This window comes from Tursiops truncatus, chromosome 10 (genome assembly GCF_011762595.2).
Source record: "Tursiops truncatus isolate mTurTru1 chromosome 10, mTurTru1.mat.Y, whole genome shotgun sequence".
NCBI lineage: Eukaryota > Metazoa > Chordata > Mammalia > Artiodactyla > Delphinidae > Tursiops > Tursiops truncatus.
In genome coordinates, this window is record NC_047043.1 from 23,538,037 (window position 1) to 23,563,283 (window position 25,247).

Below are 25,247 nucleotides of genomic sequence, written 5' to 3' on the forward strand. Positions count from 1 at the left end.
GTTCAAGATCCTTTTGGGGTAAAGGAGTGGGGAGCGTGCACTGACCATGTTGTTACAACTGAGATCGAATCTAACAGCCGTTTTTAAAGGCTCAACCCCAATCCCAAGTGCTGAAAAACCAGAGGCTGAGGGAGGTGTGTGAGCTTCCACCTCAGTGTTTTACTGAGACCAGCGCTGGGCCAGATGAGGCACACGGAATCCAGTTCCACTCCCTAGAAGCCGTCCACAAGGTTTTCCTTATAGACGTCATCACTGTAGACAATCTGGGTCCTCTTGTCCCGGTGGCAACCCTTAGGGCTATTCTGGACAGCTAGGGAGGGAGGAGAGTATTCATTAAGGTCTGAAGGAGGGCACTGATGAGACCTGAGGCCCAGAGTTTGACCGCCTCAACTCTAGCCTCTGGCCCTTGGATGCCCAGTTTCCATGCTGCCCTCTGGTGGCCGGGATGGCCTTTCTATTAATACCTTTAGCCCCCTTAGGCCAGCGGCTACCAACCCGTGGCCCCAGCAAAGAAGAGTGTACACTGTTATCATGGCACATGCAAATACCGTAATGAGTGTTTTGTTCTTAGAAAAACGCCAAATGTTATCGTTGAGACGTGTGAATAATGTTAGCCCACAACTTTCAGTCAGTACACGAAAAATTAAAAAATCTCTATAGTCCTTTGTTGACGTGCTGGTCCTTTTTGGTTCCTGCTTGTACAGAGGACCACTCTTGCTCTGAACTCCCTTGTGCCCACTCCTTTACGTGAAAATCTATTCCAGGTAAAACGGGTTACTCACTCCATCAGGAGAACTCATTCTGGGTGTAGCTTTGGCCCTCGAGCCGTCCCTTCCCCTTCCTCTTTCCTCCCTACCCCCAGTGTGTCCCCTCTCTTCACCCCACCTCCAAGGATTCCATCCCTGCCACTCTGGGGCTAGGGTGAACCCCCCATACAAGCCCCCATTCTCTTGGAGCTTTGTATCTTGACTCCGCTGATCACTTCCTCTTTCTCAAAGCTTGTACCCTTTGGCTGCAATGACCCAGGCCCCTCGGGTGCTGCTCCAGGCCCCATGACCTCTCCTTCTGTCTCCTCTGCAGCATCCTCAACTTCAGCCTAACAAGTCAGGATGGCTGGGGACGTGTGGGGCATGAGGAACACAGCCCAGCTTCCCACCATATCCCCTGACTATTCCTCAAGCCCAGTCCCGGTTCATCTTCTCTTGAAATTCAGTCTCCCCTGCCAACGCTATCGTTCTGCAGCTACCCCGTGATACAGATGGCTCTAGGCTACATTTTCATGCCTCACCTCACACCTGAGTTCCAGATCCCTAATTTCAAAGGCTTATTTTATAACACCAACTATACTGCAACTCAAAATGAATAAGGCTGCATGAGATGCTCACCTTCTTCACCAACCTCAGTCACTTCCACTTTTTCCCCGTTCCAGTCAGTGCCTTGGAAATTGTTTTCCATACTTTTCTCTCCTTCTACTTCTAACTGACAGAAGGCCTGACGATTCTCCTTCCAATCCCCACAGCTGCCACACAAATCCAGACCTCTATCACCTCTACAGAACCCAGGGACATGCCGGGGAACAAAAAGGGGTGAGCTGTAGGGGACAGAATGAGAGAGGAAGAATCCCATTCTTACCCAGGGAGCCCCAGACAGACTTGCCAGTGGCAGCGTCCAGCATGGGCTGTTTTCGGGCAATGCTGACTTTGAGCTGTACGGACTCCACTTGGGTCCCGTTGAGCTGGGGCAGAAGAGGGGAGGGGGCAGAGGATGGGGGGAAACATTATAGACAAACCAAAGGAGAATTTCCAGGAGTTACCATCCTAGGAACAGACTAAGTAGGGACTTGAGAATGCAAGGTTTCCTGCGTAAATAGGGAGAGACCGTCTCTGTCAAGAGGAAATGACTTCCTCCTGGCTCCCAGTATTTTAGAAAGAAAATATAAGGATGGCAGGAGGGATGGGAAGAACAGATCTGGGAAGTCCCAACCTCAGCAACGGCCTGATCTGCTGACTCCATCTTTTCATAGGTGACGAAGGCACAGCTGGGATGAGAAAACACAGGGTCAGTAGAGGGCCTATGGGCTCCTCGGGACCCAATCAAACCCAGTGTTACAGGCTGTGGAGACAGGCTAGCTTCCTCCCTCAGGTCTCATACCCCAGGTCCTCCAAGGACTATCATCCTGCCCCGCTGTCATCCTTACTTTCTGGGTGGGTCCATGGAGAGGTCAATGATGTTTCCAAAGGGAGAGAAGGCCCCACGGAGTAGGGTGGGCGTCATGTCTTCTCCATACACATAGAGAGTGTTCCCCTTCCGAGGGGCCCGGCGTTCAGGGAACGAGTCCGACCCTACAGGACAGAAATCAGTAACGAGACATAGTCTAGCTCACCCTCCACTTTAAGAGTCCACTTTAGTAGGACCCACCTAAACCTTATCTGAAGTCACTTTCCCACCAGCCAAGATCACTCACTGCGGAAAGGGCCCTCTCGGTCCCGGTCCCGGTCCCGGTCCCGGTCTCGGTCCCGGTCCCGGTCTCGATCGCGGTCTCTGTCTCGCTCGCGGTCCCGCTCTCGGTCTCGCTCTCGGTCTCGATCCCGTTCCCGGTCTCGGTCCCGGTTCCGCTCGCGGCTGCGGTCCCGGCTGCGGCTTCGGGGAGGGGAGCCTGAGGAGCGGGCACTACCACGTTCTTCATAGCCCCAGTCGAAGCTTCGAGCGGGGGCATCACCAGCCCCTGGGCGCTCCGCCTCTTCTCCATCTGGCCCCAGTTCCCGAAGCCGATCGCTGGAAGACACAAAGCTGGGGAGAGGTAGACAGGGAGGATCAAAGGGGGCCTCTACCTCGCCTTCCCAGAGCCTGGGGAGACTCAGCAATCCCTCTGTAGCCCCAGCTCCGCCCACTCCAGTCCCAAACCTCCTAAGGACCCAGGCAATCCCCCCGGCCCCGCCGCCCGCCAGTGGGACCCAGTCCTATCTTTCTCTAACCTCTCATACAGAGATTTCCTCTGTGGACGTCTAGACGACTGAAAAGGAAACCAAGGACAGTTAAGATGAGTCCTAGCTGCCGGCATGTGGTCCCAAATATGTGGGTCGCTCATTTTTCTCAATCCCCCAGAAGCCGCTCAGAGACAGACAACTGGAAACCATTACCTCCTGCAGGTCATCATCGGCAGATATGCTCCTCTGGAACGGCTGGAAAGTGGGGACTGGCCCCTTCTCAGGGTCCTGGGAAGACGGCAGAGACCCACCTCAGTGGGGAGCAGGAGGCTGCCTAACCACGGGGCAGAAGGAGGTCCTCTTCCCTCACCCTCTTCTCGGCTCCCCTGGCCTATCTTTTCTTTCCTTTTACATAAAAGATTTAATACACACTTAAAGCAGTTAGTTTACTTAAAAATGTCTTAAGCCTGATGACATTCTCAGCCTGCTCAACTCCTCTGAGCACCACACTCCAGGAGCTCTACTACAGGACGGATTAGAGTCACAGAATGCGTAAACGGAGAAGAATCTAGGAGTCATCCAGTTTCTTCACTTTACAGATAAGAAACCTGAAGCTCAGGATGGTGTAGCAACCTGCCCATGATTAAACTGGCGTTACCTTCCCCCTAAACTTACCTCCATTCCAACTTGGAAGGATGCCCTCTGAAGTCAAGGAGTCCCTGAACAATCTTTCTGCCTGTGCTCACCTTTAACTTCCCCTCTAGGGTCCGGGAACGTTTGAAGCCTGAGTTCTTGGTCTCAGCCTTGATGGCACTGATGGCTCCTGACTTCACCAGCTGCTTCGCCTGCTCTGTTGCCGTGGCTGTGTCCACCACAGGCTGCTCTGACAGTGCTAGAGTGGCGAGGGAAAGAGGCATTATGTTGGCCAGGCTGTGACACAGGTCAGCCCGTGCTGCTCACTTCCAGTCTATCCCCGCCTCCCTTGTCACTCACAGCGTTTGACGCCGCCTTGGCTGGCTGTGCTGCTGCTGCTTTGCTTCTTCAGAGCCAGCAATGCCTTTTTCTGGGAACAAGAGTGAAAAGAGAGGAGTTGGTGAGGGCCAATCCCTGGCCAGGTCCTCTCCCAAGGCCCCTGGGCGCATCACTCCGGGGACACCGTGCTGAGAGAAAACAATGCAAATGGTGCCCCTGGAGTGGTACATTGAGGCTGCCCTGCCTCTTACATAGTCCCCCAGATCATCTACAAAGCCAGCCATACCTAATCTATTCAAACCATGGCCTCCAGAGGCTTTCCAGTCTCATGTTTTTCAAGTTGAAAACAAGGCATTCAATCATAGACCAGAGCCCCCGGATATAAGCTGCCATGAAATATAAGCCTCCGTGCCTTCTTAGGGACTTCATCCATCCACCCCTACGTGTTTAATAAGAACACACAATTGCTCTGAAACACGGATATGCAAAAGCATGAGACACAGATCCTCCCCTCAAGAAGCTTACAGTCTGAGAAATTAGATGACGACTAGGTTGAATTTTCAAGACTGATCGTAAGTGCAGATTGTAGCTGAGAGCAAGTAAGATTTTTCTGATCCCAAATGGTTATTAGACTGGGTCCTGGATACAATCTGCATAACACAGACTGAGAGGAAAGGGCATTTCAGACAAAGAAAACAGGGTGGCAAAGATGCAGAGATAAGAAAGCTTTGGGAAGGCATGTTTTGGGATCAAGGAATAGTTCTACAGAAAGGGATGCCTGATTAAGGCTTTGTTTTATAGACAATGTGAAACCACTGAGTTTTGAGAAAAAGAAGGGCGGTGTTTTGTGTTTTCAATGCACCATTTTAATAGGAGTGAAGAAGTCTGTCCAAAAAAAGAAACTTGTTGAGAGACCATTACGACAGGCTAGGTGAGCATCAGCAAAGACCTGATCTAGGGAATACACAGGAAAAAGTAAACGGAAGCAATTACTTCAAGGGAAGAATCAAGACGACTTGGCAAATGTCTGGCTATGCAAATTGAGCAGAAGACAGAGATAAGACTTTCATCCCAAACACATGGGAGAAGTAAATGTAGTCAGCCCTATTTGGAAGACCAAGTTTAGAACAGACAAGATGATAGCTTCAATTTTGGGTATGTGAAAGTTATCAGTAAAACACTAGATGGAACTGGAAAAACCAAGCTCAGGATCGCCGGCTCTTAGGTGGTACTAAAAGCCATGGAAAAGGAAGAAAACTCCATGGCAGACTGCATAGAAAAGAGAGAAAAGAAAGTACACACTTGAGAAAGTCCATTGCTGAAACTACACTGAGAGGTGGTATGTCTCCATGTATGAGCTAGCTGAATCCCCACCCACCCCAGCCCCGCACACTCACCCCAGGTGTTCTCAGTGTAGAGTCTTTGAAAGTTTGGGTCATACCCGCACACACTCCCTCACCTTTTTCTTGAGTTTGTTGAATTTCTTCTGCAGAGCCTCCTCCTCCTCGCTCAGTCCGGGGGGTATCACCAACATGGTGGCTCCTGGTTCAGGGGCAGGGCCCAAGACATCTTTCTCCACTGTCACCGCCCAGGGGTCACACGCCGTGCACACTGACCCCAGCCCCACCCCTCCAGGCCTGCCTACTCCTGTCTTCTGCCTCTCCCTAGCCCTTGCTTAAACCAGGCTGCCGTCCAAACCCCCGCTCGTCGGGATCAACCAGCATTCCCTTCTCTCTTCAGGAATCACGGATACCAGCGCCTAGGGGCACCATGTGGCCCAGGAAGGGAGAAACACCCCCTCCGTCGCCAAGACGATGGCACCAGACCCCCCTACCTCGCTGGGGTTAGTATGGCAATCGCGGGGTCCGAAAAGCAGAGGAGGCAGTGGAACCCGCGCAGCGCTTTCAGAGCAACCAAAGGGGCAAGAAGACAGAAGGAGCTCGGAAAAAAGGGACGAAGGCTGAGGAGAAGGCCTTACCTGAGGGGGCGGCAACCGAAGCCCCACGGTCTCGGGCGGCGCCCAAGCGGGCAGCGGATCGCGGGCTCGGAGCGATGACGTAGCGAAGGGCGGAGAACGCGGTAACCAAGGCGGCCCGCGGCGCACACACTTCCGCCCGGCATCCCACCAGTTTGGGCCCGCCCCTCGGTAGCACTCATCCCCGCCCCCGGAGGGGTTGTGCCGGAAGTCGCTTCTACTTCCGCCGTTTCGGCTCCTCCCTATACTTCCGGGCTGCCAGGTAGCTGCCGAGGCTCCAGGATGATGGAGACGGAGCGAATCGGTGAGGGGCAGTGGGTGGAAAGGAGGAGTAGACAGGGAATGACCCTTGACCCCTGACCTGTGACCTTTCCCCCGTAGTGCTACCTCCCCCAGATCCTCTGGACCTGCCCCTTCGGGCCGTAGAGCTGGGATGCACAGGGCGTTGGGAGCTGCTGAATGTGCCTGGGGCTCCAGAGAGCACCGTGAGTGACTTTTGACCCTAACCTTGACCCTCATTGAACTTAGAACCTCCTTCACCCTCATCACAGTAGGATCTAACTTGACCTGGCTCTCCCGTCTCTGGACGCCTGTCGTCCGGGCCTAGACTGGTGCTGGACAGACTCCCAACCCAGTGGACCTGCTGTGGGTCAGAGCCCATGGGAGGACAGAGCTGGAAGCCCTGGGGATACCTTAACTCTGAGAACTGCTCTTTCAAATGTGTCTTTTCTCCTTGGAGTCTTTTTCTCTCTCCAGGGCACTTGTTGGTGGCTGAGATGCTAGCCTTTGAGCACCTGGCTCTTCATCCTTAGGTCTGGGACCCCTTTTCCTAAAACTAGTGATTCTGAAATATCAGTGTGCCTCATGATTAGTAGGGGACTTTTTTCATTTCTTATTGGAATATAGTTGCTTTACAATGTTGGGTTAGTTTCTGCTGTACCACGAAGTGAATCAGCTATATGTATACGTATAACCCCTCTCTCCCATCCCCCCCCATTACGCTCATCTAGGTCATCACAGAGCACCGAGCTGAGTGGGGGAGCTTTTTTAAAATACAAATTCTTAGGTCCATAGGTTCTGAAATCCAAAATCTGTATTATTAACCAGCACCCCAGGTAATTCGGTTGCAGGCCGTTTGTCCTGTAAAGCAGAACCACCTTTGGAAAATAGTCCTTCAGCCTGATTGTCCTAGTCTCTCTGGGACATCTCCCATTTCTGATCTAAGTATGAATCCTATCACCTTCTCTTTGCTCTGTGTCTTACTCTCTTCTCTTACCTTATGCGTCTCATCTTGCCCTTGTTCCAGCTTCCCCACGGCCTCCCTCCCTGTGCCCCAGATCTGCAGCAAGAAGCAGAGCAGTTGTTTCTGTCATCTCCCGCCTGGCTGCCTCTGCACGGTGTGGAACACTCAGCCCGGTGAGGGGTCTAGAGGGGCCTGGACTAGGGAGGTGGGTCCCTGAAGAAAGCTGGGACACCGGAGAAAGAAGACCTGAAAATTACTTTCCTTCTGTCCAGAAAATGGCAGAGGAAGATGGATCCTTGGTCTCTCCTGGCCACACTGGGGGCCCCAGTCCCCTCCGACCTACAGGCCCAAAGACACCCAACCACAGGCCAGATACTAGGCTACAAGGAGGTAAGAGGTCACAGGCCACGAGAAGCAGGGTTGGGAAAAGGGGAGTCAGAGGCAAGCTCAGCCTCACTGGCGCTCTGATCTCTTGCGTCAGGTCCTGCTAGAGAATACAAACCTGTCAGCCACGACCTCCTTGTCTCTTCGCCGGCCACCCGGGCCCGTCTCCCAGTCCCTGTGGGGGAATCCAACACAGTACCCTTTCTGGCCAGGTGACGCTTGTGGAAATGGGATGGTAGGGAAGGAAGCCCTTAGTCTCCACCCCTCCTGTGTCACTCCCACCCCATGAATCCCTGTTTGTTCAACTTCTCCCCAGGGGGAATGGATGAGCCCACCATAACAGATCTGAGCACTCGAGAGGAGGCTGAGGAGGAGATAGACTTTGAGAAAGGTGAGGTGGTGCCGGGATGGACCCTTGGGAGGTAGGGCTCTGAGTCTGGGCCCTGAGGAAGAGGGGCCCGGGCCTGCCACTGGGTCCTTGCTAGCTCTTCCATTTCCCTGAGCAAATTAGGAAAAGGTACCCCTTCCATAACAACCTTTACTGTCATCTGTTGGAAAATTGTCACGATAAATATCAGCAACTGCGACGTCTGTGCCGTGAAGGACGTCCTTTAGGTTAATGTACCACGTGACTTATACGGCAGTGTGCAGGAGCCCAGATTCTCTCTCTCTGTCCCTGTCCTCCAGACCTTCTTACTGTTCCACCCGGCTTCAAGAAAGGCGTGGACTTTGCACCAGAGGGTGAGTTTTAGTTCTGAGATGGGGGCGTGTAGGAAGTGGTGCCCTTCTTCTTCAGAGCAGGGGTAGACGTGACCAGGCCTCCGTGTTCCCTTGCTCCTCAGATCACCCAGCTCCAGCTCCCGGCTTGCTCAGCCTCAGCCGTCTGCTGGAGCCCCTGGATTTGGGTGGGGGCGATGAGGATGAGAGTGAGGCAGTGGGACAGCCAGGCGGTCCCAGACGGGACACTGTTTCAGCCTCTCCCTGCAGTGCTCCCCTGGCCCGAGCAAGCAGCTTGGAGAACCTAGTGTTGCAGGTTGGTGGTTCTGGGCGGTTGAAGCAGGAAAGAAGGGTCTTGTCACAGACAGGGTGGGCTGGCCTGGTTGGGTCCAAGGGGAAGACTGGAGCATCTTTTGGGAGGAGTGGTAACAGAGAGGTTTCTGACTGTATCTTTATTGACCCTACACCCCTTTCCCCTTCCAGGAAGCGTCCACAGCTGTAGCTCCCCCAGAGCTTCCCAAGCCCCCGCCTCAGGAGCAGTGGGCCATTCCTGTGGATGTCACCTCCCCTGTCGATGATTTCTACCGACTCATTCCCCAGCCAGCCTTCCGGGTAGTGTGGCCCAGTCCTCACGTGCTCCCCCACCTCCTCCCAGCCCACTCCCTGTCTCCTCTCCCCACCAGAGGCCAGATGCCTTCAGGCCAGCTTGGACCTCAGTCCCAGACTGGCCTCACTCTGGCCTTCTCCCCGCTGCCCTGAATGTCCTGTGAGCTGGAGGCAGGAAGACCCCTCTCCCTTCTCCAGCCCCCATCTATTTCTCTCTCCCACAGTGGGCGTTTGAGCCAGATGTGTTTCAGAAACAGGCCATCCTACACTTGGAACGGCATGACTCGGTCTTTGTTGCGGCTCACACATCCGCAGGGAAGACGGTTGTGGCTGAATACGCCATTGCCCTTGCCCAGAAACACATGACGCGGTACAGTCCCGTCCCCAGCTTCCCCTTCACCAGCCCTGTTCTCTCCTGCAAGCTTTCTAAGTCTCATCTCTTCTCCACCTCCCTACGTCCTCCTTTAGATGAGAGTTTTGGGGGAGAAACTTGAGGCAGGGGTCCAGGGGGAAATGAGAAAGTGTGGGGAGTTTAGTTAGTTTCGGAAGGGATTGGGGGACAGAATTTTTCCTGGGTAATTCCATGAAGGGGAACATGAGGGAAGTTAGGGTGAAGGGGGGCGCCTGAGCTCTGTGGCAGGCTTCTGGGAAGGCTCAGGGTGGGAGAGGAGGTGCTGGCCACGAGTCAGCGTGGAGGGACCGGCTAACTTCATGCTCTTCTCCCAGCACCATCTATACTTCGCCCATCAAGGCTCTGAGCAACCAGAAGTTCCGGGACTTCCGAAACACATTTGGGGATGTGGGACTCCTCACCGGGGACGTGCAGCTGCACCCAGAGGCCTCCTGCCTCATTATGACAACAGAGATCCTTCGGTGAGAGATGGGCACTCAACACGGGTGGGCTTTTGGTCAGGAAGGTGAGGCTGCTCTGGAGAGCATGCTGGCTGAGTTGAGGGTAGAGACAGGAGCCACTGGGAAGTCAGCCTTGGGTCTCTTTCTTCCAGCTCCATGCTGTACAGTGGCTCGGATGTCATCCGAGACCTGGAGTGGGTCATCTTTGATGAGGTTCACTACATCAACGATGCTGAGGTAGGGGGAACGGGGTCCCCAGATCCTGGCAGTCCCCTCCCGTGGGGCTGGTTCAGCAGCTCCTCTATTCCACACACCTCGCGAACCTCACTGCCTCCTTTGCCCCGACACGGAACCCTGTGCCCCTTCCTAGGGGCGGAAGGGCAGCCCCCGCTGAGCTGTCTTCCATCCCTGTGCGCAGCGTGGAGTCGTGTGGGAGGAGGTGCTCATCATGCTTCCTGACCACGTCTCCATCATCCTTCTGAGCGCTACTGTCCCCAACGCCCTTGAATTTGCTGACTGGATTGGGTGAGACTTGTGTCCTGGGGTGCTTGGGTGAAGGGGGCTGTAGCGTTCCTCAGTCGGGGCCGGGGGCATAGACTATCACAGCAGGGGGAGTGGTCAGGGCTTGGGGGTGAGGATGAGAAAGGTGTGCAGCCGGGGAACATGTCCAGCTTGGGAGGCTGAGGGATCCCACCTGGGTCCAGATCGCTTCGCAAGTTGAGAGACAGGATGACGGGGACAGCCTTCCAGTCCGGCTCCCAGAAAAGATCAGGTGAAGCCAGAGTGGGGGAGGATGGTGGGGATGTGGGTTCCTCCCCGCACTCCCACCCCTGATCGTCTGTCTTCTCCTCCTCGCTCAGGAGGCTGAAGCGTCGCCAGATCTACGTGATCAGCACTGTTGCTCGCCCAGTCCCCCTGGAGCATCATCTCTTCACGGGGAACAGCCCCAAGACCCAGGGGGAGCTCTTCCTGCTGCTGGACTCCCGAGGCACCTTCCACACAAAGGGGTGAGCCTGAGTTGGGAAGCGTCTCACCTGGGCTCAGCTGGGTGTGACTGATCGCTGCCCCTCCCCTGCCCCAGGTACTACGCGGCTGTGGAGGCCAGGAAGGAGCGGATGAGCAAACACGCCCAGACCTTTGGGGCCAAGCAGCCCACGCATCAGGGGGGGCCTGCACAGGTGAGAACTGGCAGGCTTTGTACCCACCACCGCCTGTTTCTCCCGTGTCCTTCTCCCCTCATCCCCTAGGTGTTTGGAGTTGAGCTTCGAGCACTGCCTGATCTGACTCGGCTTCAGTTCCTGCCACTTCGGCCCCCACTGGTTCAGGGACTCAGTCTCCACTCCCTTCTCCCCACTTCCCCAGGACCGTGGCGTGTACCTGTCCCTCCTGGCCTCCCTCCGCACCCGTGCGCAGCTGCCCGTGGTGGTGTTCACCTTCTCCCGTGGCCGCTGTGATGAGCAGGCCTCGGGCCTCACCTCCCTTGACCTCACCACGAGTTCAGAGAAGAGTGAGATTCACCTCTTCCTGCAGCGCTGCCTCGCTCGCCTCCGAGGCTCTGACCGCCAGCTGCCCCAGGTATGGAGGGGGGACCCAGAGACTGGTGGGGATTGGGTGTTCCATGACCCCATCCCTGATCTTGGGCCTCGGCCCCCAACAGGTTCTGCACATGTCTGAACTCCTGCACCGCGGCCTGGGTGTGCACCACAGCGGCATCCTGCCCATCCTCAAGGAGATCGTGGAGATGCTTTTCAGCCGTGGCCTGGTCAAGGTGCACATGCTGGTGGGAGAGGGACTCCTCAAGGCATTCGTTGCCCACTTAGGGGAGGGGAAACCTTTTAGGCAGGACAGTGCAGTGGTTAAGAACTTGGGCTCTGGATGCAGGCTGCCTGGGTGTGAATCCCAGCTCCACCACTTACTCACTGTGTGACCCTGGGCAAATTGCTTAAAGCTCCCTGGACTGTAGACTTCACATTTTCAGATGGAGGTGTATGAGGTGTGAACACGCAGTATTCAGAAGAGAAACCCCCAAAGCTAGCAAACTTACGAAGGTCATTAGTCATCAGAAGAATGCAAATTGAAATACTCGCGAGATAGGACTTTACAGTTATTAGACTGGTAAAGTATAGGCAAGTGGCTAATGCCAAGTGTTGCCCAAGACGTTGGCGACTGCAGGATCACAGGAACCCTTGCACAGGTGTGGCCAGTCTCAAGTGCATCCTGGCACTCTGGAGGCAAAACTAAGTATATACATACTCTTTGTCCCTAAATTCCACTCCTGAGTGTGAATCGCAATGAAATTCTCAACCCTGGTCGTTGAGGGAACACGCCTGCTCTTCCTTTGCTGGCTGTACGCTTGCGGCAGGGTGTTGGTGGTACCCCTTCACTGGGAGAGCCGGTAGGCAGGTGTACAGCACGCACCCCACAAAGCGTTCTGCAGCAGTTGGAAGCAGTGGATTAGATATAACCACAGGAACATGGACGGATGTTGAAAACACTACATGGAAGAAAAGAAGGAAACAGAAGGAGATGTGTAATCGCCTTTACGGCAAATTGTAAATTGTACACAAAATGAGACACATTTTATAAAACACATTCACGCAAAAAGGTACGCGTTAAATACAGCGGGATGATTGATATTGGGGGATGGGAGTGGGATATGGGGTAAAAGGAAAGGAATAGGCAGCTAAACAAATACAACAAAGAAAACGACAGCACACGCTGTAGATTTGCCTTGAGAGTTAAATGAGGTCCTGTGAGTGAACCGTCTGGGACTGGGCCCCGTGCCTTCTTAGCCTTGGCTACAAAGTGAGGTGGGCTTGGCCAGGGCTGGGCCACAGCTGCGTGTAGCCCCTTTGCTGATCCCCTCCCCCGTCCCAGGTCTTGTTTGCCACGGAGACCTTCGCCATGGGTGTAAATATGCCAGCCCGGACAGTGGTGTTTGACTCCACGCGTAAGCACGATGGCTCCACCTTCCGGGACCTGCTCCCTGGGGAGTATGTGCAGATGGCGGGCCGGGCGGGCCGGAGGGGCCTGGACCCCACGGGCACCGTCATCCTGCTCTGCAAGGGCCGTGTGCCCGAGATGGCGGACCTGCACCGCATGATGATGGTGAGCCGGGGCAGCGGAGGCAAGCTCTGGACCCTGCTAGATTCCGCCAGCCCTCTTCCCTTCTCCCCGGGAGAGGCCAGGGTAGGAGTGAGCAGATCCAAGGATGAGACTGGATCTCCTCTCCTCCAGTCTTTTTTCACTGTGAATATGGAGCTAGGTGGGACCTTGGAGAGTCTATCTATTTAGTCTCACTCCCTTGTTTTGCAGAGGTGAGCGAGCAGTTTGTCTAGGGCCCTGTGGTTGCGGAGCTGGGACTAGAGCTGCTGGGAGTAGAGCAGCCGAGCAGCAGGTCTCCCCTCGCCTCACTGGCTTCTTTGGCCCGGCCCAGGGGAAGCCGTCCCAGCTGCAGTCCCAGTTCCGCCTCACGTACACCATGATCCTCAACCTGCTGCGGGTGGATGCCCTCAGGGTGGAGGACATGATGAAGAGGAGCTTCTCTGAGTTTCCATCCCGCAAGGACAGTAAGGTGAGGAGGTGGGCGTGACCAGGCTGCTGTGAAGGATGTGGACGAGGGAAGCCAGGCCTGGACGAGTGGGCATCCAGAGGCCGGTGGGCGAAAGTGGAGGGTTCTGGGCCTGGAGTCTCTTGCTGCACACCCACACTGGCTTCTCCCAGGCCCATGAACAGACTCTGGCTGAGCTGACCAAGCGGCTGGGGGCCTTGGAGGAGCCTGATGTAACTGGCCAACTCGTTGACCTGCCTGACTATTACAGCTACGGGGAGGAACTGACAGAGACCCGGAGCCTGATCCAGGTACATGCGTGTGAGCGTTGGGGGCAGGGGTGGCAGACAGGGAGGAAGAGACTGTGACACTTTGGGTACTCCTGAACTTAGTCCTAGTGTCTCTGTGACACTTCCTCCCTTATCCCCTCTCTTCACGTCCCTGCCCTTCAGCGACGCATCATAGAGTCTGTGAATGGGCTGAAATCTCTCTCAGCGGGAAGGGTGGTGATTGTGAAGAACCAGAAGCATCACAACGCACTGGGTGTGATCCTTCAGGTGAGGGCAATGGGAATTTGAAGTCCAGAGGCAGGGAGGGAGGGGCGAGCCCTATCTCCATCTTCCCCACTTGGTGAGGGGCCGGTTGTATTCACCAGTGCTCTCATTTTTGACTCGAGCCCTCCTTTCTATCCCATCCCCACCACTTCATGCTCACCTCCTTGTCCTTCCCGCAAGCTCTGCCCCCAGAGTCTGCTCTGATCACTTGGCTTGGTTGCCAGTCCATACTGGTGGGCTCTGCGTGGCTGCACCACAGTCCCTGCCTGAGGTTGGTGATCTGGTCTCTACCTCTGACGTCCACTCCTCACACTGCCCTGTCCTGGCCTCCCCGCCTCCCCTAGGTCTCCTCGAGCTCCACCAGCAGAGTATTCACGACTCTGGTCTTGTGTGATAAGCCCATGTCTGAGGACCCGCAGGAGAGGGGGCCAGCCTCCCCCAGTGTGCCCTACCCAGATGACCTCGTGGGATTCAGGCTGTTCCTGCCTGAAGGTGAGAGTGGGACAGACGGCCGAGTTCCTGACAGCAGCAGAGCTGGGATGCCTGGGCCCACAGCAAGGTCTGACTCTGCTCTCCCCTTTTCACAGGGCCCTGTGGCCACACTGTGGCCAAGCTCCAGCCAGGAGATGTGGCTGCCATCACCACCAAGGTGCTCCGGCTGAACGGGGAGAAGATCTTGGAGGACTTCAGCAAGAGGCAGCAACCAAAATTCAAGTCAGAGATGCTGGGGCGGGGACCATGTGATGGGGGGTGGGAAGGTGTGGTTGGGCAGGCTCCCGCAGCCTGAGGAAGAGAAGCCTGTGCCCCAGGTCCCAAGGCCTGCTCCTTTCTCAGGAAGGAGCCTCCCTCTGCGGCCGTGACAACTGCTGTCCAGGAACTACTACGTCTGGCTCAGGCCCACCCAGCAGGACCCCCTACCCTTGACCCTGTCAATGACCTGCAGCTCAAGGATGTGTCGGTGGTAGAGGCGGGGCTCCGGGTCCGGAAGCTGGAGGAGCTGATCCGGGGGGCTCAGTGTGTACACAGTCCCCGTTTCCCTGCCCAGGTAGGTCCCTGGATGCCAGCTTCCAAGCTGGGAGGGGGACTTTTCCTCTCATTCCCTGTAGACTGGCCACCCCCATCGCAGCCCTTGTCCTCAGTGCACCCCTGCTGAGGGCGAGGAGGCTAACATGCTCCTGCCGGTGGTTCCCTGTAGTACCTGAAGCTGCGGGAGCGGATGCAGATACAGGAGGAGATGGAGCGGCTGCGCTTCCTGCTGTCGGATCAGTCGCTTCTGCTGCTCCCTGAGTACCACCAGCGAGTAGAGGTGGGAGGGCAGAGATGGGGCTGGGGGGCTAGTGAGGAGGAGGTCTGCAGGCTCCCAACACCCACCATCCTTCCAGGTGCTCCGAACCCTGGGGTACGTAGATGAAGTGGGCACCGTGAAGCTGGCAGGGCGGGTGGCTTGTGCCATGAGCAGCCATGAGCTGCTCCTCACTGAACTCATGTTTGACAACGCGCTGAGCGCCCTTCGGCCCGAGGAGATCGCGGCCCTGCTCTCCGGCCTGGTCTGCCAGAGCCCCGGGGACCCTAGTGATCAGCTCCCAAGCACCCTTAAACAGGTAGGGGACGCCCACCTCCGTCCCACCCTCGGCCGTGGCACTTCCAGTCCCGGTCCCCATGTATTCCCCACGTGCCCCATCCAGCCCTGCAAGTGCTGCTAAGAGCTGGAACTGTTTCTTCCTTGATCTGGGTCTCCTTCCTGGAGTAGGAAGGCAGGGCTGAACCTCTCCTCCCCATCTGCAGGGGGTGGAACGTGTCCGGGCTGTGGCCAAGCGGATCGGTGAGGTGCAGGTGGCCTGTGGCTTGAACCAGACAGTGGAGGAATTTGTGGGAGAGCTGAATTTTGGCCTGGTCGAGGTTGTGTACGAGTGGGCCCGGGGCATGGTGAGTAGCTGGGGTTTGGGGCTTTGTGGACTCCTGACTGGGGAGAGGCTGCCCAGGCCCTACCGTATTCAGTCCCCACCCTACTTCCCCCACAGCCCTTCTCTGAGTTGGCAGGGCTCTCGGGGACCCCCGAGGGCCTGGTGGTCCGCTGCATCCAACGCCTGGCCGAGATGTGTCGCTCGCTTCGGGGGGCGGCCCGCCTGGTGGGCGAGCCTGTGCTAGGTGCCAAGATGGAGACGGCAGCCACCCTGCTACGGAGGGACATCGTCTTTGCAGCCAGCCTCTACACCCAGTGAATGACGCCTGTGTAATAATGTAACAATAAAACAGCAAACCACCTGTGTGAACCTGAGGTGTTGGGCGGGGATGACAGCTCAAAAGACAGCAGGGAGAACCACCTAGAAATATGCCTTTATCTGTGCACACAGAAACAGGACCAGCCCCTGCGAAGCATCAGTCCTTGGGGGAGGGTGTCTTGGGGGGTGACAGGAGGTCCTGGGTCATGGCTTCCACGTACCATGTAGGCAGGAAGGCATGGGGTGCATCTCGATGTTCAGACACTGTGACTGGGCTGCCAGGCTCCCAGGAGAAGAGGTAGACGAGCCTGCGGGGCAGATGGAGTCCCAAGTTGAGGGCTGGAGGCTGAGCTTCTGGGACCCAGAGGGGAGGGACAGGGCTGAATGCCTCACCTGGGGTCATCCTGGACAACTGTGTTCTGGGCAAAGCTAAGGAAGGCAGCACAGAAGTTCATGCACACGGAGGGATTCCAGCCATCACGGTCATTCTGGAGAAAGCCCAGGAGGATGCAGAAGACTGGCAGTGAGGGCGAGGGTGGGAGAAGGGGAAGGTGGACTACAGATCCCTGGACACTGGACCTGTGGTCTTGGCACAGTGGGGGGGATACAGGTGGGAGCTGTGACACCATTGCCTTACCCTGACGTATTCAAACATCTCCATGGTACGAAAGGTCTTGAGGGAACAGACAAAACCCTCTGGGTTACGGAAGCCAGCAACAACATTTGGGACCCCCGGAAGGAATGACTGAGCCCACCATTTCAGGAGCTTCCGTCTGTCAGGAAAGGCAAGGGGTCAGTGGGACCCCTCCACCACCCTCCAGCCTCCTCCTCTTCCCCCAAGTCCCCTTCCCAGCTGTCAATCCTAGGCTCTCAACCTGCCCGCCCCCATCCTGAACCTGTAGAAGCTCTTCCGTTGGCCAGGGCTGTGCATCTCCTTGGAGGTCTTGAGCTCCACATAGCAGGTGGGGGGCTGTGTGGTTGGGGCCTGGGGGTCTATGCAGTCTACCTCCCCGGAGAAGAGCAGAGGATGGTTTCCCAGGCGGCTGCGTAGCACAGAGCAGAAGGCCACGTTGGTGTTGACCTCCCCAGAGGGATCTGTGGAGCCTCCAGGTTTGTCTGCACAAGAAGAGAAACAGGAGCAGGGCTGGGGTCTCAGTCTCTGGGGAAGGGGGAGTGGGCCACAGAGCTGGGGGTACTCACCTGCACACATGTACTGCTCGAACTTGTACCCCATGTACATAAGCTCCTGGAGGACGGGTGGCCGGGTAAGCCTCTGAACCCGAGCAGCCGGCGTCTCCACCTCACTCAAGTACAGTGTCCCCTGGAAGCGGGAGGCCGCCAGCTGCCAGCCTTCCTGCCGCTCATATGGTGTCGTCAGCAACTTTGTCAGGTGCCCCCGCCACGTCACTATGGCCCCTGCCAGCCAGCCTGGACCCCTGAGAGGGAGGAGTTAAGGGCTGAAGGTCTGACACAAGCATTGGCGCACACGGCTCCCCCAAAGAATAGCATAAGGGCTGACCCCACTCCCGCTTTGGCTCTCCCAGTTCTAGAGGGTAGGTGTAGGTCTCTAGAGCTACTTGTGTGCTATGCTTTGCTCACCCCTCTAGCCGGCCTCGGTGCTCCAGGACCCAGCATAGCAGGTGGTCCAGCCTCTCTTGGACCTCTTCATCCCGGGGCCTGTATCGATCAGGGTATCCGTCTCTGAGGTCAAAGTTGGGGCTTTGACCATTAGTGGGAGGTGGGCAGTAGTACCGCAAGGCTCGAGCATCTCCATGGTACTGGCGTTGTGCATCCAGGGAAAAGCAGCCCAGTTCAGAAGGGCGCCGGTAGAAAGGAAATGGTCCAACGTAGAGGGCAGGGTCTGTGGGCAGTGAGGACGCTGGGAGGAGCTTGTTCCAAGGCTCGGCTTCCTCTATCTTTTCGGCTCCTCTCTTAGTCCCTCTGGACTCCATGAGGTCCTGAGAGACGACGGGGAAGTTCCCTTTTTAAAGAGAAGGGCTGGAGAAGAGAGACTTCTAGTCAGGACTAAGCCTCCAGATGGCCAGGCTCTGGATCTGAAACATGCAGGCCCCATGTCCTCAAACAGAACCATGGCCAGGTGCACATCACACCTTTTCCCTTGACCTATACCCCCACCCCCAGTTCCTCCAAACGCAGTGAGGTTAGGAAGGATGTCTGGGCTCAGATCAAGGATCTGGTTACCTCAAATCCCGCCAACCTCGACTTCCACCTTCACAGAGCTATGACGTCATGGCAGGTACCTCACATGTCGAAGAGGGACGCAAAGGTGGTCCGCCCCCCGACCCCCCCCCCCCCCCCGCTCTCGATGACGCAATCACTCAGCGACAGTGGCGGCCTAACCCTTCTGGGGGTGGGGGGCGCTAGTGCGCTTTACACCAGGAAGGAGATCACAGCGTGGCCACCTGTGCCCCTCCGCACCTCCCAGGCCTCTCCCGACGTGTGGCTCTCAGAGGAAGCCAATCAGCAGCGGACGTGGGGCCTCAGCCAATGAGGGTGGCGCTTGTATCTGTATTGGCACCGCCCCTCCCAGCAAGGGCCAAAGGGATGACAAGTTGACGCCCCTTTCGTCACTACGTCGGCCTATTAAGACCGGGCTGACTGGTCTCGAAGGGGGGGACGCCCAGGGAGCCCGTGCGTCACTCCTCTGCGCCGGATGACTATTTTCGTGTTCTCTTCCTTCAGTATCTGTCTACCTCTTCCCCGCATCCACAGGATCCCGGGATATGAACCGGAAGAGGCATCGCCTGGTCCCGGAGGCCTTCGGACAGAAGAGGCGGCGGGAAGGAGGGGATGTAGAGGCAGATCCTTTGCGGGGAGAGTCAGGTAACTATGGCAACCCCGGGGCGAGGCTAAAGACCCCCAGGTGGGAGCGGCTTCACCTCTGGTAACCCTGTATGTTGGGACAACAGCACCCCCAGGGTCGTAACCCCGCTTCTCCCCGCCCCCGTTCACGTCTCAGTGACCCGGTCTCTCCTCCCAGGGTCTGCGCGTGCGGCAGTTGCGGAGCTACTGCGGCTGTTCCCGCGAGTCCTGTTTGAGGATGCGCTACCGCCCATCGCGCTGAGGAGCCAGGTGTACAGCCTAGTGCCCGACCGGACGGTGGCTGACCGGCAGCTGGTGAGGGGCGTCAGAGCGACCGACCGAAGGCGCTTCCGTGCCTTGCGGGCACTTACGAGGTTCTCCCCATCACTCACTCGGTCCACCAGCTATTCTGCCATTCAGCAAGCGTTGGGTCTTTCTGGGCCAGGCATTGCGCCAGGCACTGCGGTGCCAAGGAGAATGCTACAGAGAGCATGCCAAATCATGAAGGTGGAAGAGCGAAGCTTTTGGGGAAACTGAGTCACCGTGCGTGGTTCGAGCCTACAGCGCTAGGAATGCAGGCAGACGTCAGATTAGGACAGGCCTTGTACGTCAGTATTTCCATCTTCCATCGAAGGCGGTGAGCTGGTAGAGAATGTTCAACAGGAGAGAGAACGGTGTTTTGCATGGATTGGAAGCAGTGAGATGAGGTAGGGAGATCAATTAGGAAGATATTGCAGCTGAGAACAGGTGAAGGCCTAAATGAGGGCAGTGTATAGGGAGGGAGAGGATGGGTGAGGAATGTGGAGAGTGGGAAGAGGGAGGAATCCAGAATAACTTCCGGATTTTCTGGATGACTGAGTAGTAGTTGGTGGAGTGAATAGAGTAGGAGAACATTGAATTGTTGGGGGCAGATGATGTGTTTGATTTTGCACAAGTTGAGTTGGAGGTGCTTGTGGGGCATCCAAAGGCAACTGGGCAGTAGACAGTTGGGTGAGGGTTTGGAGAATTCTGGGCCACTCATACAGAACTGGAAGTCATCGAGATGTGAGCAGTTGTTCAGTCTGTGGATATGGATGAGATTGATAGGAAGAGGGAGGAGAGGAGCAGTTTTTAACCTTTTCACAAACTTTAGAAGACAATGAAAGCTATGGCTCTCTCCAGAAAAATGCATATATATATATATATATATATATATATATGGCATGTGTACAATTTGGGGGGGCAGGGGATTGTTTCACAGATCCTCTGAGGCCAAAGGTTAAGGACCCCAGGTTTGCAGTGACAGATAAGAGAGCCAAATTCCCAATGCTGGGAGATACCAGCATTTAAGGCAGTGTTTCTCAGAGTATGTCCTGAGTTCTACATGTACCAAATTACCTGGACTGCTTATTCAAAACTACAGGTTCCTGGGACTCTCTCAGTGCGAATGAATTAAGATTTCTTGAGGTAGGACCTTGGAATCTACATTTTAAAGCTACTGCCCCAAGTGATTCTTAATGTGCCTTAAAATTTGTGGTTCAGTGGCAGTGTTAGAACCTGTGATTCAAGGCGGTGGTCTGTGATGAGGTCAAGTAAAATAATATCCAGTTGGATTTAGCACTTGGCAACCTGTCAGGAAGAAAGAATAGAAGAAAAGGAAGATGGAGACTAGCTCCAGTCTCTTAAGGAAGCAAGTTAGAACCACTCCTTATAGAGTATTTGTTGTTTTTAACCTATTGGTGTTAGCTTAAATTTTAGAAAAGCTTTAAAATTGCACAAAAGAAAATATAAACACACACAATTTAAAGAATGTTTATAAAGCAAATACCCACTTAACCGTCACCCAAGTCAGACTGTACAACACGACCAATAACCCACATAAATCGTTCTCTGATCAAAATGTCTTAAGTCCCTGGGAGGTGACATACTTGACTGGTATGATAATCATTCCCTTGGTTTTCCTTATGCCATCTATATGTTTATCCATAAGCTATATAACTTAGTTACCTAGTTTTGAACTTGATATAAACAAAATCATACCATATGTATTTATTTACATCTTGTTTCATTAGATGAATATTTTTGAGATTCATCCGAGTTGTTACATGTAGCTATAGTTAATTCATTTTCATAGATTTCCGTTCTATGAATATATCCCATTTTGCCCATTCTAGTGGAAGAAATTGTATTTTTTAAGAATTTGTCAATTTCATCTAAATTTTCAAATTTATTGGCATAAAGTTTGTAATCTCATTTTATTGTCTGTAGAATCTTGAGTGATGATCCTTTCTTCATTCTTTATGTTGGTTATCTGCTTTTTCTAGGTTCCCCTTTCCCCCTTTTTTCTTGGTCAGTCTCACCAGGGTTTATCAATTTTAATAATCTTTCAAAGAATTATCATTTAGCTTTGTTGCTCTCTCTTGCATGCATGTTTTCCATCTCATTTATGTTTCCCCTCTACTGTTGGGTTTATTTTACTTTTTTTCCCCATTAATTTTTATCCTCTATTCTTTTCTAATAGATGCATGTCAGACTGTAGTTTCCCCCTAAGTTCTGAAATAGATATATATCTATATCATAGATATATATCTATATATATATAGATATATAGATATATATATAGATATATAGATATATCTACATATCTATCTATATATATACATATATAGATATATATCTATATCATCTGTCAAGTTTTGGTATATGTTTTCATTATCATTCATTTCAAAATATCTTCTAATTTCCTTTGTGACTTTTTTCTTTGACTTACTGGGTTGATTAGAAATGTATGTCTTACTTCCTAAACATTTTCTAATTACCTTGTTGTTAATGATTTCTGGCATAAATGATATTATGGCCATAGGACGTACACAATATGATTTCAGTCATTTGAAGCTTATTGAGACATGCTTTGTGCTATGTGGTCAGTTTTGCTAAATATTCTATGTATTTGAAAAGAATGTGCATTATTCAGTTACTAATTTCTTAGTAACTAAAATTATTGAAATCTTTCATTTCCTCACTGATTACTATTTTGTCTATTCTGTGAGTTTATACGAGTTGGATTAATGTACTTTTGTGATTTTGTTATTGGCTCTTCAAATACTTCCCACACCTTATCTCTTTTTTTAAAAAATTTTGTTCATTTATTTATTTATTTTTGGCTGCGTTGGGTCTTCGTTGCTGCATGCGGGCTTTCTCTAGTTGCTGTGAGCGGGGGCTACTCTTCGTTGTGGGCTTCTCATTGCGGTGGCTTCCCTTGTTGTGGAGCACGGGCTCTAGGCACGCGGGCTTCAGTAGTTGTGGCTCGAGGGCTCTAGAGTGCGGGCTCGGTAGTTGTGGTGCACGGACCTAGTTGCTCCGTGGCATGTGGGATCTTCCCGGACAAGGGCTTGAACCCGTGTACCCTGCATTGGCAGGCAGATTCTTAACCACTGTGCCACCAGGGAAGTCCCCCAATTACTTCTATGAGTTCTTGTTTTCACTTAGATATTATATTAGTCTGGTAATTCCTTATTATCTTGTGAGCTCTTTACTGCTTAAACAATTTTTAAATAATATTTTTTGCAGCATTTTACTTAATTTTCAGTGGGTGAGTTAGTCTTGCTATATTCCTAGAAACACAAGTCCTGGTTTATTTTTATTTGTTTTAAACATTTTATCCCATATTCCTCTCCACCTTCTCCACCCAAAATCTAGACTGTTAATCCTTGAGGGCAGGGCCCATGTCTTAATCACTATTTTATCTTAGTGTCTGCCTATGATTGGTCTTAGAAAATATGTATTGATTGTTTAACAGATAACTGATAAGGTGAGTGGGTGAAAGACTAATTGGAAGAGACTATTTGGTGATCCACTTGATTCTCTCTCTCCCCATAATTTTTCCTTAGTTTTTTAGAGGAAAAAAACTCCCCAATACTTGCAAACAAAATCTCCCTGCACAGGTGTCCAGAGTATAGCAGAGCATCTTACCCTGACACCCTTCTTTTCATTGTCATCTCTGTGGAGACAGAAGGCGCTTCAAGAGCAGGGGGAGATCAGAATCATCCAACTAGGCTTCGACTTGGACGCCCAAGGAATCATCTTCACTGAGGACTATAGGACCAGAGTGCGTGTGACTGTGTGTGTCATGGGGGCCAGGGGAGGGGGTACAGGGAAATTAGGGAATGGAAATAAAAAGAAGAGAGGCAAGTCCCCCACCTCACATCTCACAGAGAGGGCACAGGTCTCTGGTAAGTATTGGTATGAGGGAGAGGAAGAAGAGGAAGAGGAAAAGCATGAGAGGTAGAAGGACCTGATTAGAAGGAAAAACATAGGAAGAGAAATGTTGTCTTGGGGATAGAGGTCAGTTGGGGGTGAAGGTGGGACCAGACCTTGTGTCTCATTTCTGGTTCCAGGTCCTCAAGGCTTGTGATGGCCGCCCATACGCTGGTGCAGTGCAGAAGTTTCTGGCTTCAGTACTTCCAGCCTGTAGTGACCTTAGCTTCCAGCAGGACCAAATGATTCAGACCTTTGGCTTCAGGGACCCAGAAATCACGTGAGACCTGCGGGACCAACAGAATCAGGCATCTGGCCCCTCCCTACCTCCCTCCAGTCCCATCCAGCCTTGTCCTCTTTCTTCTGGTGAACCTGTTAAAAACGCTGACTCTTCTTTTTAACAAAATGACCTAAATTTGTGCTCCGCCCCCAAGAGAAGAGGCCTCTCCCATCTGGGGCCTTGGAAAGAGCCCTGGACTACAATTTAAGAGATCTGGGTGGCTAATCAAATAGAGAGAGAGGCCTGGCAGGAGCCATAAATGCCTGATGGGAATCATGCTGAGACCAAGGGAATAGAGAATGGTAGCAGCCGTGATGCCCGAAAAGCATTCGCATTCAAAAGAACAACAACTGGGCAAGGGCTAAATAGAAATATCGTTTCAGGAGGCTGGGTCTGGCTCCAGCTCCCTACTTTGTAACCCATGGTATACATGAAAGCATTTTATAAACTTTTTTTTCAGTAAGATGTGGGAAGAGCTATGGTGGGGTGTGCGTAGGAAGTGGCAGGAGCTCGGGAGAAAGGCCTCTGTTTCTCCCCTGGTGGTGGGACTGAGAGTGTGTCAGGGCGTGTGGTCAAGGAGGGCTTCGGAGAGGAGGAGCTGTTTTAGTGAACATGTAATGATAACAGGAGAAGAAAGAGTTGGGGGAGGGCAGCCAGGTAGGAGAACAGAGCAAGCAAGGGCACGGGGCACTGAGCAGCGTGGTGTGAGCAGAGAACTGCTCCAGGCTCGGCTTCTGTCATCCAGTCCCTTTGCCTGGGTGCCCAGGCTTCTGGAGACTTAGTGTCCAAACATTAGTGGCCGGGAGGAGAGAGGGTTCTCAGAGCGAATGCCTCATCTCCCCCTTCTTAGGCAGCTGGTGAATGCCGGGGTCCTCACTGTCCGAGATGCTGGAAGTTGGTGGCTAGCCGTGCCTGGAGCTGGGAGATTCATCAAATATTTTGTTAAAGGTATCCTGTCTGCAGCTCAGGCCCGCAACCCCTCAAGAACACTTTTTGGTGACTCCTCAGGCCTCCAGGCCTTACTCACCGTTCCCCTCTCCCGTGCCACCTCTCCTCCAGGGCGCCAGGCTGTACTCGGTATGGTCCGAAAGGCCAAGTACCGGGAGCTGCTCCTTTCAGAGCTCCTGGGCCGGCGGGCACCTGCCGCGGCACGACTCGGCCTCGCTTACCATGTGCATGACCTCATTGGGGCCCAGCTGGTGGACTGGTGAGTCTTGCCCCCCCGCCTCTGGCAGATGGCGGTGTAATGACCCAAGGTTGGGTTTTCTCCCCACTCGCGCTTCGTTCACTAGCAGAGCCCAGCTCCTCTCTCGTTCTCTGGAACCCGGGAACATCCTCGGCCAGACTCAGTTCTCCTCAGACCTTAGGCCTAGGTGTCTGGCTCCAGCCTTGTCTTTCTCTTGCACAGTGTCTCCACCACTTCTGGAACCCTCCTCCGCCTGCCAGAGACATGAGGATTCTGCTCGTCGTTGCACAGCTCCCCGGCGTGGGGAGCAAGGGGCCCAGGAGTGCTGGCTGCCCTGGCTGAGACAGGGTCACCTTGGGAAGGCTTGGGAGCCAGGATGAGTGTTGGGCTCGCGTCTCTGCAGAGGGTCAGATGTGACTGCTGCTGTTTACCTGGGCTCTGACCCAGTGGGGGGTTTGGGCGATGCTTCTCTGCCCTTTCATGCAGGTGGAGCCAGAAACGGCGCCAAGGCCATGGCTGCTGCCTTTCATGCAGCAAGGTGCTGCCACTGTTCTGTCTTGGGATAGGAAGGAGGGGTTTCTGGTGAGGCTGCCAATGGAGGACAGGGTTCTTTTCCCTACATGTTGGGTTGAAATTGCCAAATAAAGTACTTCTCCCTGTGATATTTTCTGGATGTCTTTTGTTTAATGTGACACGTGTGTCCGGGCACCTCGTTTTGGG

At 53.8% G+C, this 25,247-nt stretch overlaps 4 protein-coding genes across 11 annotated transcripts; 2 read left to right on the forward strand and 2 right to left on the reverse strand.

The window, feature by feature from the left end:
• Positions 1-139: 139 nt before the first annotated feature.
• NELFE (negative elongation factor complex member E) lies at positions 140-6,010 on the reverse strand. 2 transcript variants are annotated; one of them, XM_004314378.3, is made up of 11 exons: positions 5,878-6,010; positions 5,359-5,441; positions 3,921-3,990; positions 3,674-3,819; positions 3,141-3,215; positions 2,976-3,013; positions 2,465-2,790; positions 2,198-2,342; positions 1,984-2,038; positions 1,633-1,735; positions 140-310 (listed from the first exon to the last, which is right to left on the reverse strand). In XM_004314378.3, the coding sequence occupies exons 2-11, from the start codon at positions 5,431-5,433 to the stop codon at positions 213-215; spliced, it is 1,131 nt and encodes a 376-aa protein (XP_004314426.1). In that variant the 5' UTR covers positions 5,434-5,441; positions 5,878-6,010; the 3' UTR covers positions 140-212. The 2 variants fall into 2 exon arrangements, with proteins under 2 accessions (XP_004314426.1, XP_019782785.1); XM_019927226.3 differs by lacking the exon at positions 1,984-2,038.
• A 21-nt stretch (positions 6,011-6,031) lies between these two features.
• On the forward strand, positions 6,032-16,045 carry SKIC2 (SKI2 subunit of superkiller complex). 3 transcript variants are annotated; one of them, XM_033864049.2, is made up of 28 exons: positions 6,032-6,178; positions 6,256-6,359; positions 7,181-7,290; positions 7,390-7,507; positions 7,599-7,713; positions 7,818-7,892; positions 8,189-8,242; positions 8,344-8,534; positions 8,702-8,830; positions 9,049-9,194; positions 9,551-9,697; positions 9,829-9,913; positions 10,095-10,201; positions 10,537-10,683; positions 10,758-10,854; positions 11,039-11,251; positions 11,334-11,444; positions 12,554-12,784; positions 13,113-13,250; positions 13,400-13,537; positions 13,679-13,783; positions 14,125-14,272; positions 14,368-14,494; positions 14,615-14,825; positions 14,976-15,086; positions 15,163-15,381; positions 15,566-15,706; positions 15,779-16,045. In XM_033864049.2, the coding sequence occupies exons 1-28, from the start codon at positions 6,157-6,159 to the stop codon at positions 15,926-15,928; spliced, it is 3,690 nt and encodes a 1,229-aa protein (XP_033719940.1). In that variant the 5' UTR covers positions 6,032-6,156; the 3' UTR covers positions 15,929-16,045. The 3 variants fall into 3 exon arrangements, with proteins under 3 accessions (XP_033719940.1, XP_033719939.1, XP_033719941.1); XM_033864048.2 differs by having other exon boundaries at positions 15,802-16,045; XM_033864050.2 differs by lacking the exon at positions 12,554-12,784 and having other exon boundaries at positions 15,802-16,045.
• Positions 16,046-16,101: 56 nt separating this feature from the next.
• On the reverse strand, positions 16,102-18,469 carry DXO (decapping exoribonuclease). Of its 4 annotated transcripts, none has more exons than XR_004528402.2 (7): positions 18,205-18,469; positions 17,602-18,000; positions 17,203-17,438; positions 16,899-17,118; positions 16,640-16,775; positions 16,396-16,519; positions 16,102-16,310 (listed from the first exon to the last, which is right to left on the reverse strand). XR_004528402.2 is itself a non-coding variant. In XM_033864055.2 (7 exons), exons 2-7 carry the CDS (start codon positions 17,952-17,954, stop codon positions 16,160-16,162), a joined length of 1,191 nt encoding a protein of 396 aa, XP_033719946.1. In that variant the 5' UTR covers positions 17,955-17,960; positions 18,205-18,469; the 3' UTR covers positions 16,102-16,159. The 4 variants fall into 4 exon arrangements, 3 of the variants coding, with proteins under 3 accessions (XP_033719946.1, XP_033719945.1, XP_073666688.1); XM_033864055.2 differs by having other exon boundaries at positions 16,396-16,490; positions 17,602-17,960; XM_033864054.2 differs by having other exon boundaries at positions 16,396-16,490; positions 18,205-18,468.
• Positions 18,470-18,671: 202 nt separating this feature from the next.
• Positions 18,672-25,189, forward strand: WHR1 (winged helix repair factor 1). Of its 2 annotated transcripts, XM_033864058.2 has the most exons (7): positions 18,675-18,846; positions 19,004-19,140; positions 22,817-22,912; positions 23,202-23,341; positions 24,192-24,289; positions 24,401-24,548; positions 24,750-25,189. In XM_033864058.2, exons 1-7 carry the CDS (start codon positions 18,747-18,749, stop codon positions 24,793-24,795), a joined length of 765 nt encoding a protein of 254 aa, XP_033719949.2. In that variant the 5' UTR covers positions 18,675-18,746; the 3' UTR covers positions 24,796-25,189. The 2 variants fall into 2 exon arrangements, with proteins under 2 accessions (XP_073666689.1, XP_033719949.2); XM_073810588.1 differs by lacking the exon at positions 22,817-22,912 and having other exon boundaries at positions 18,672-18,846.
• The last annotated feature ends 58 nt before the right edge of the window (positions 25,190-25,247 follow it).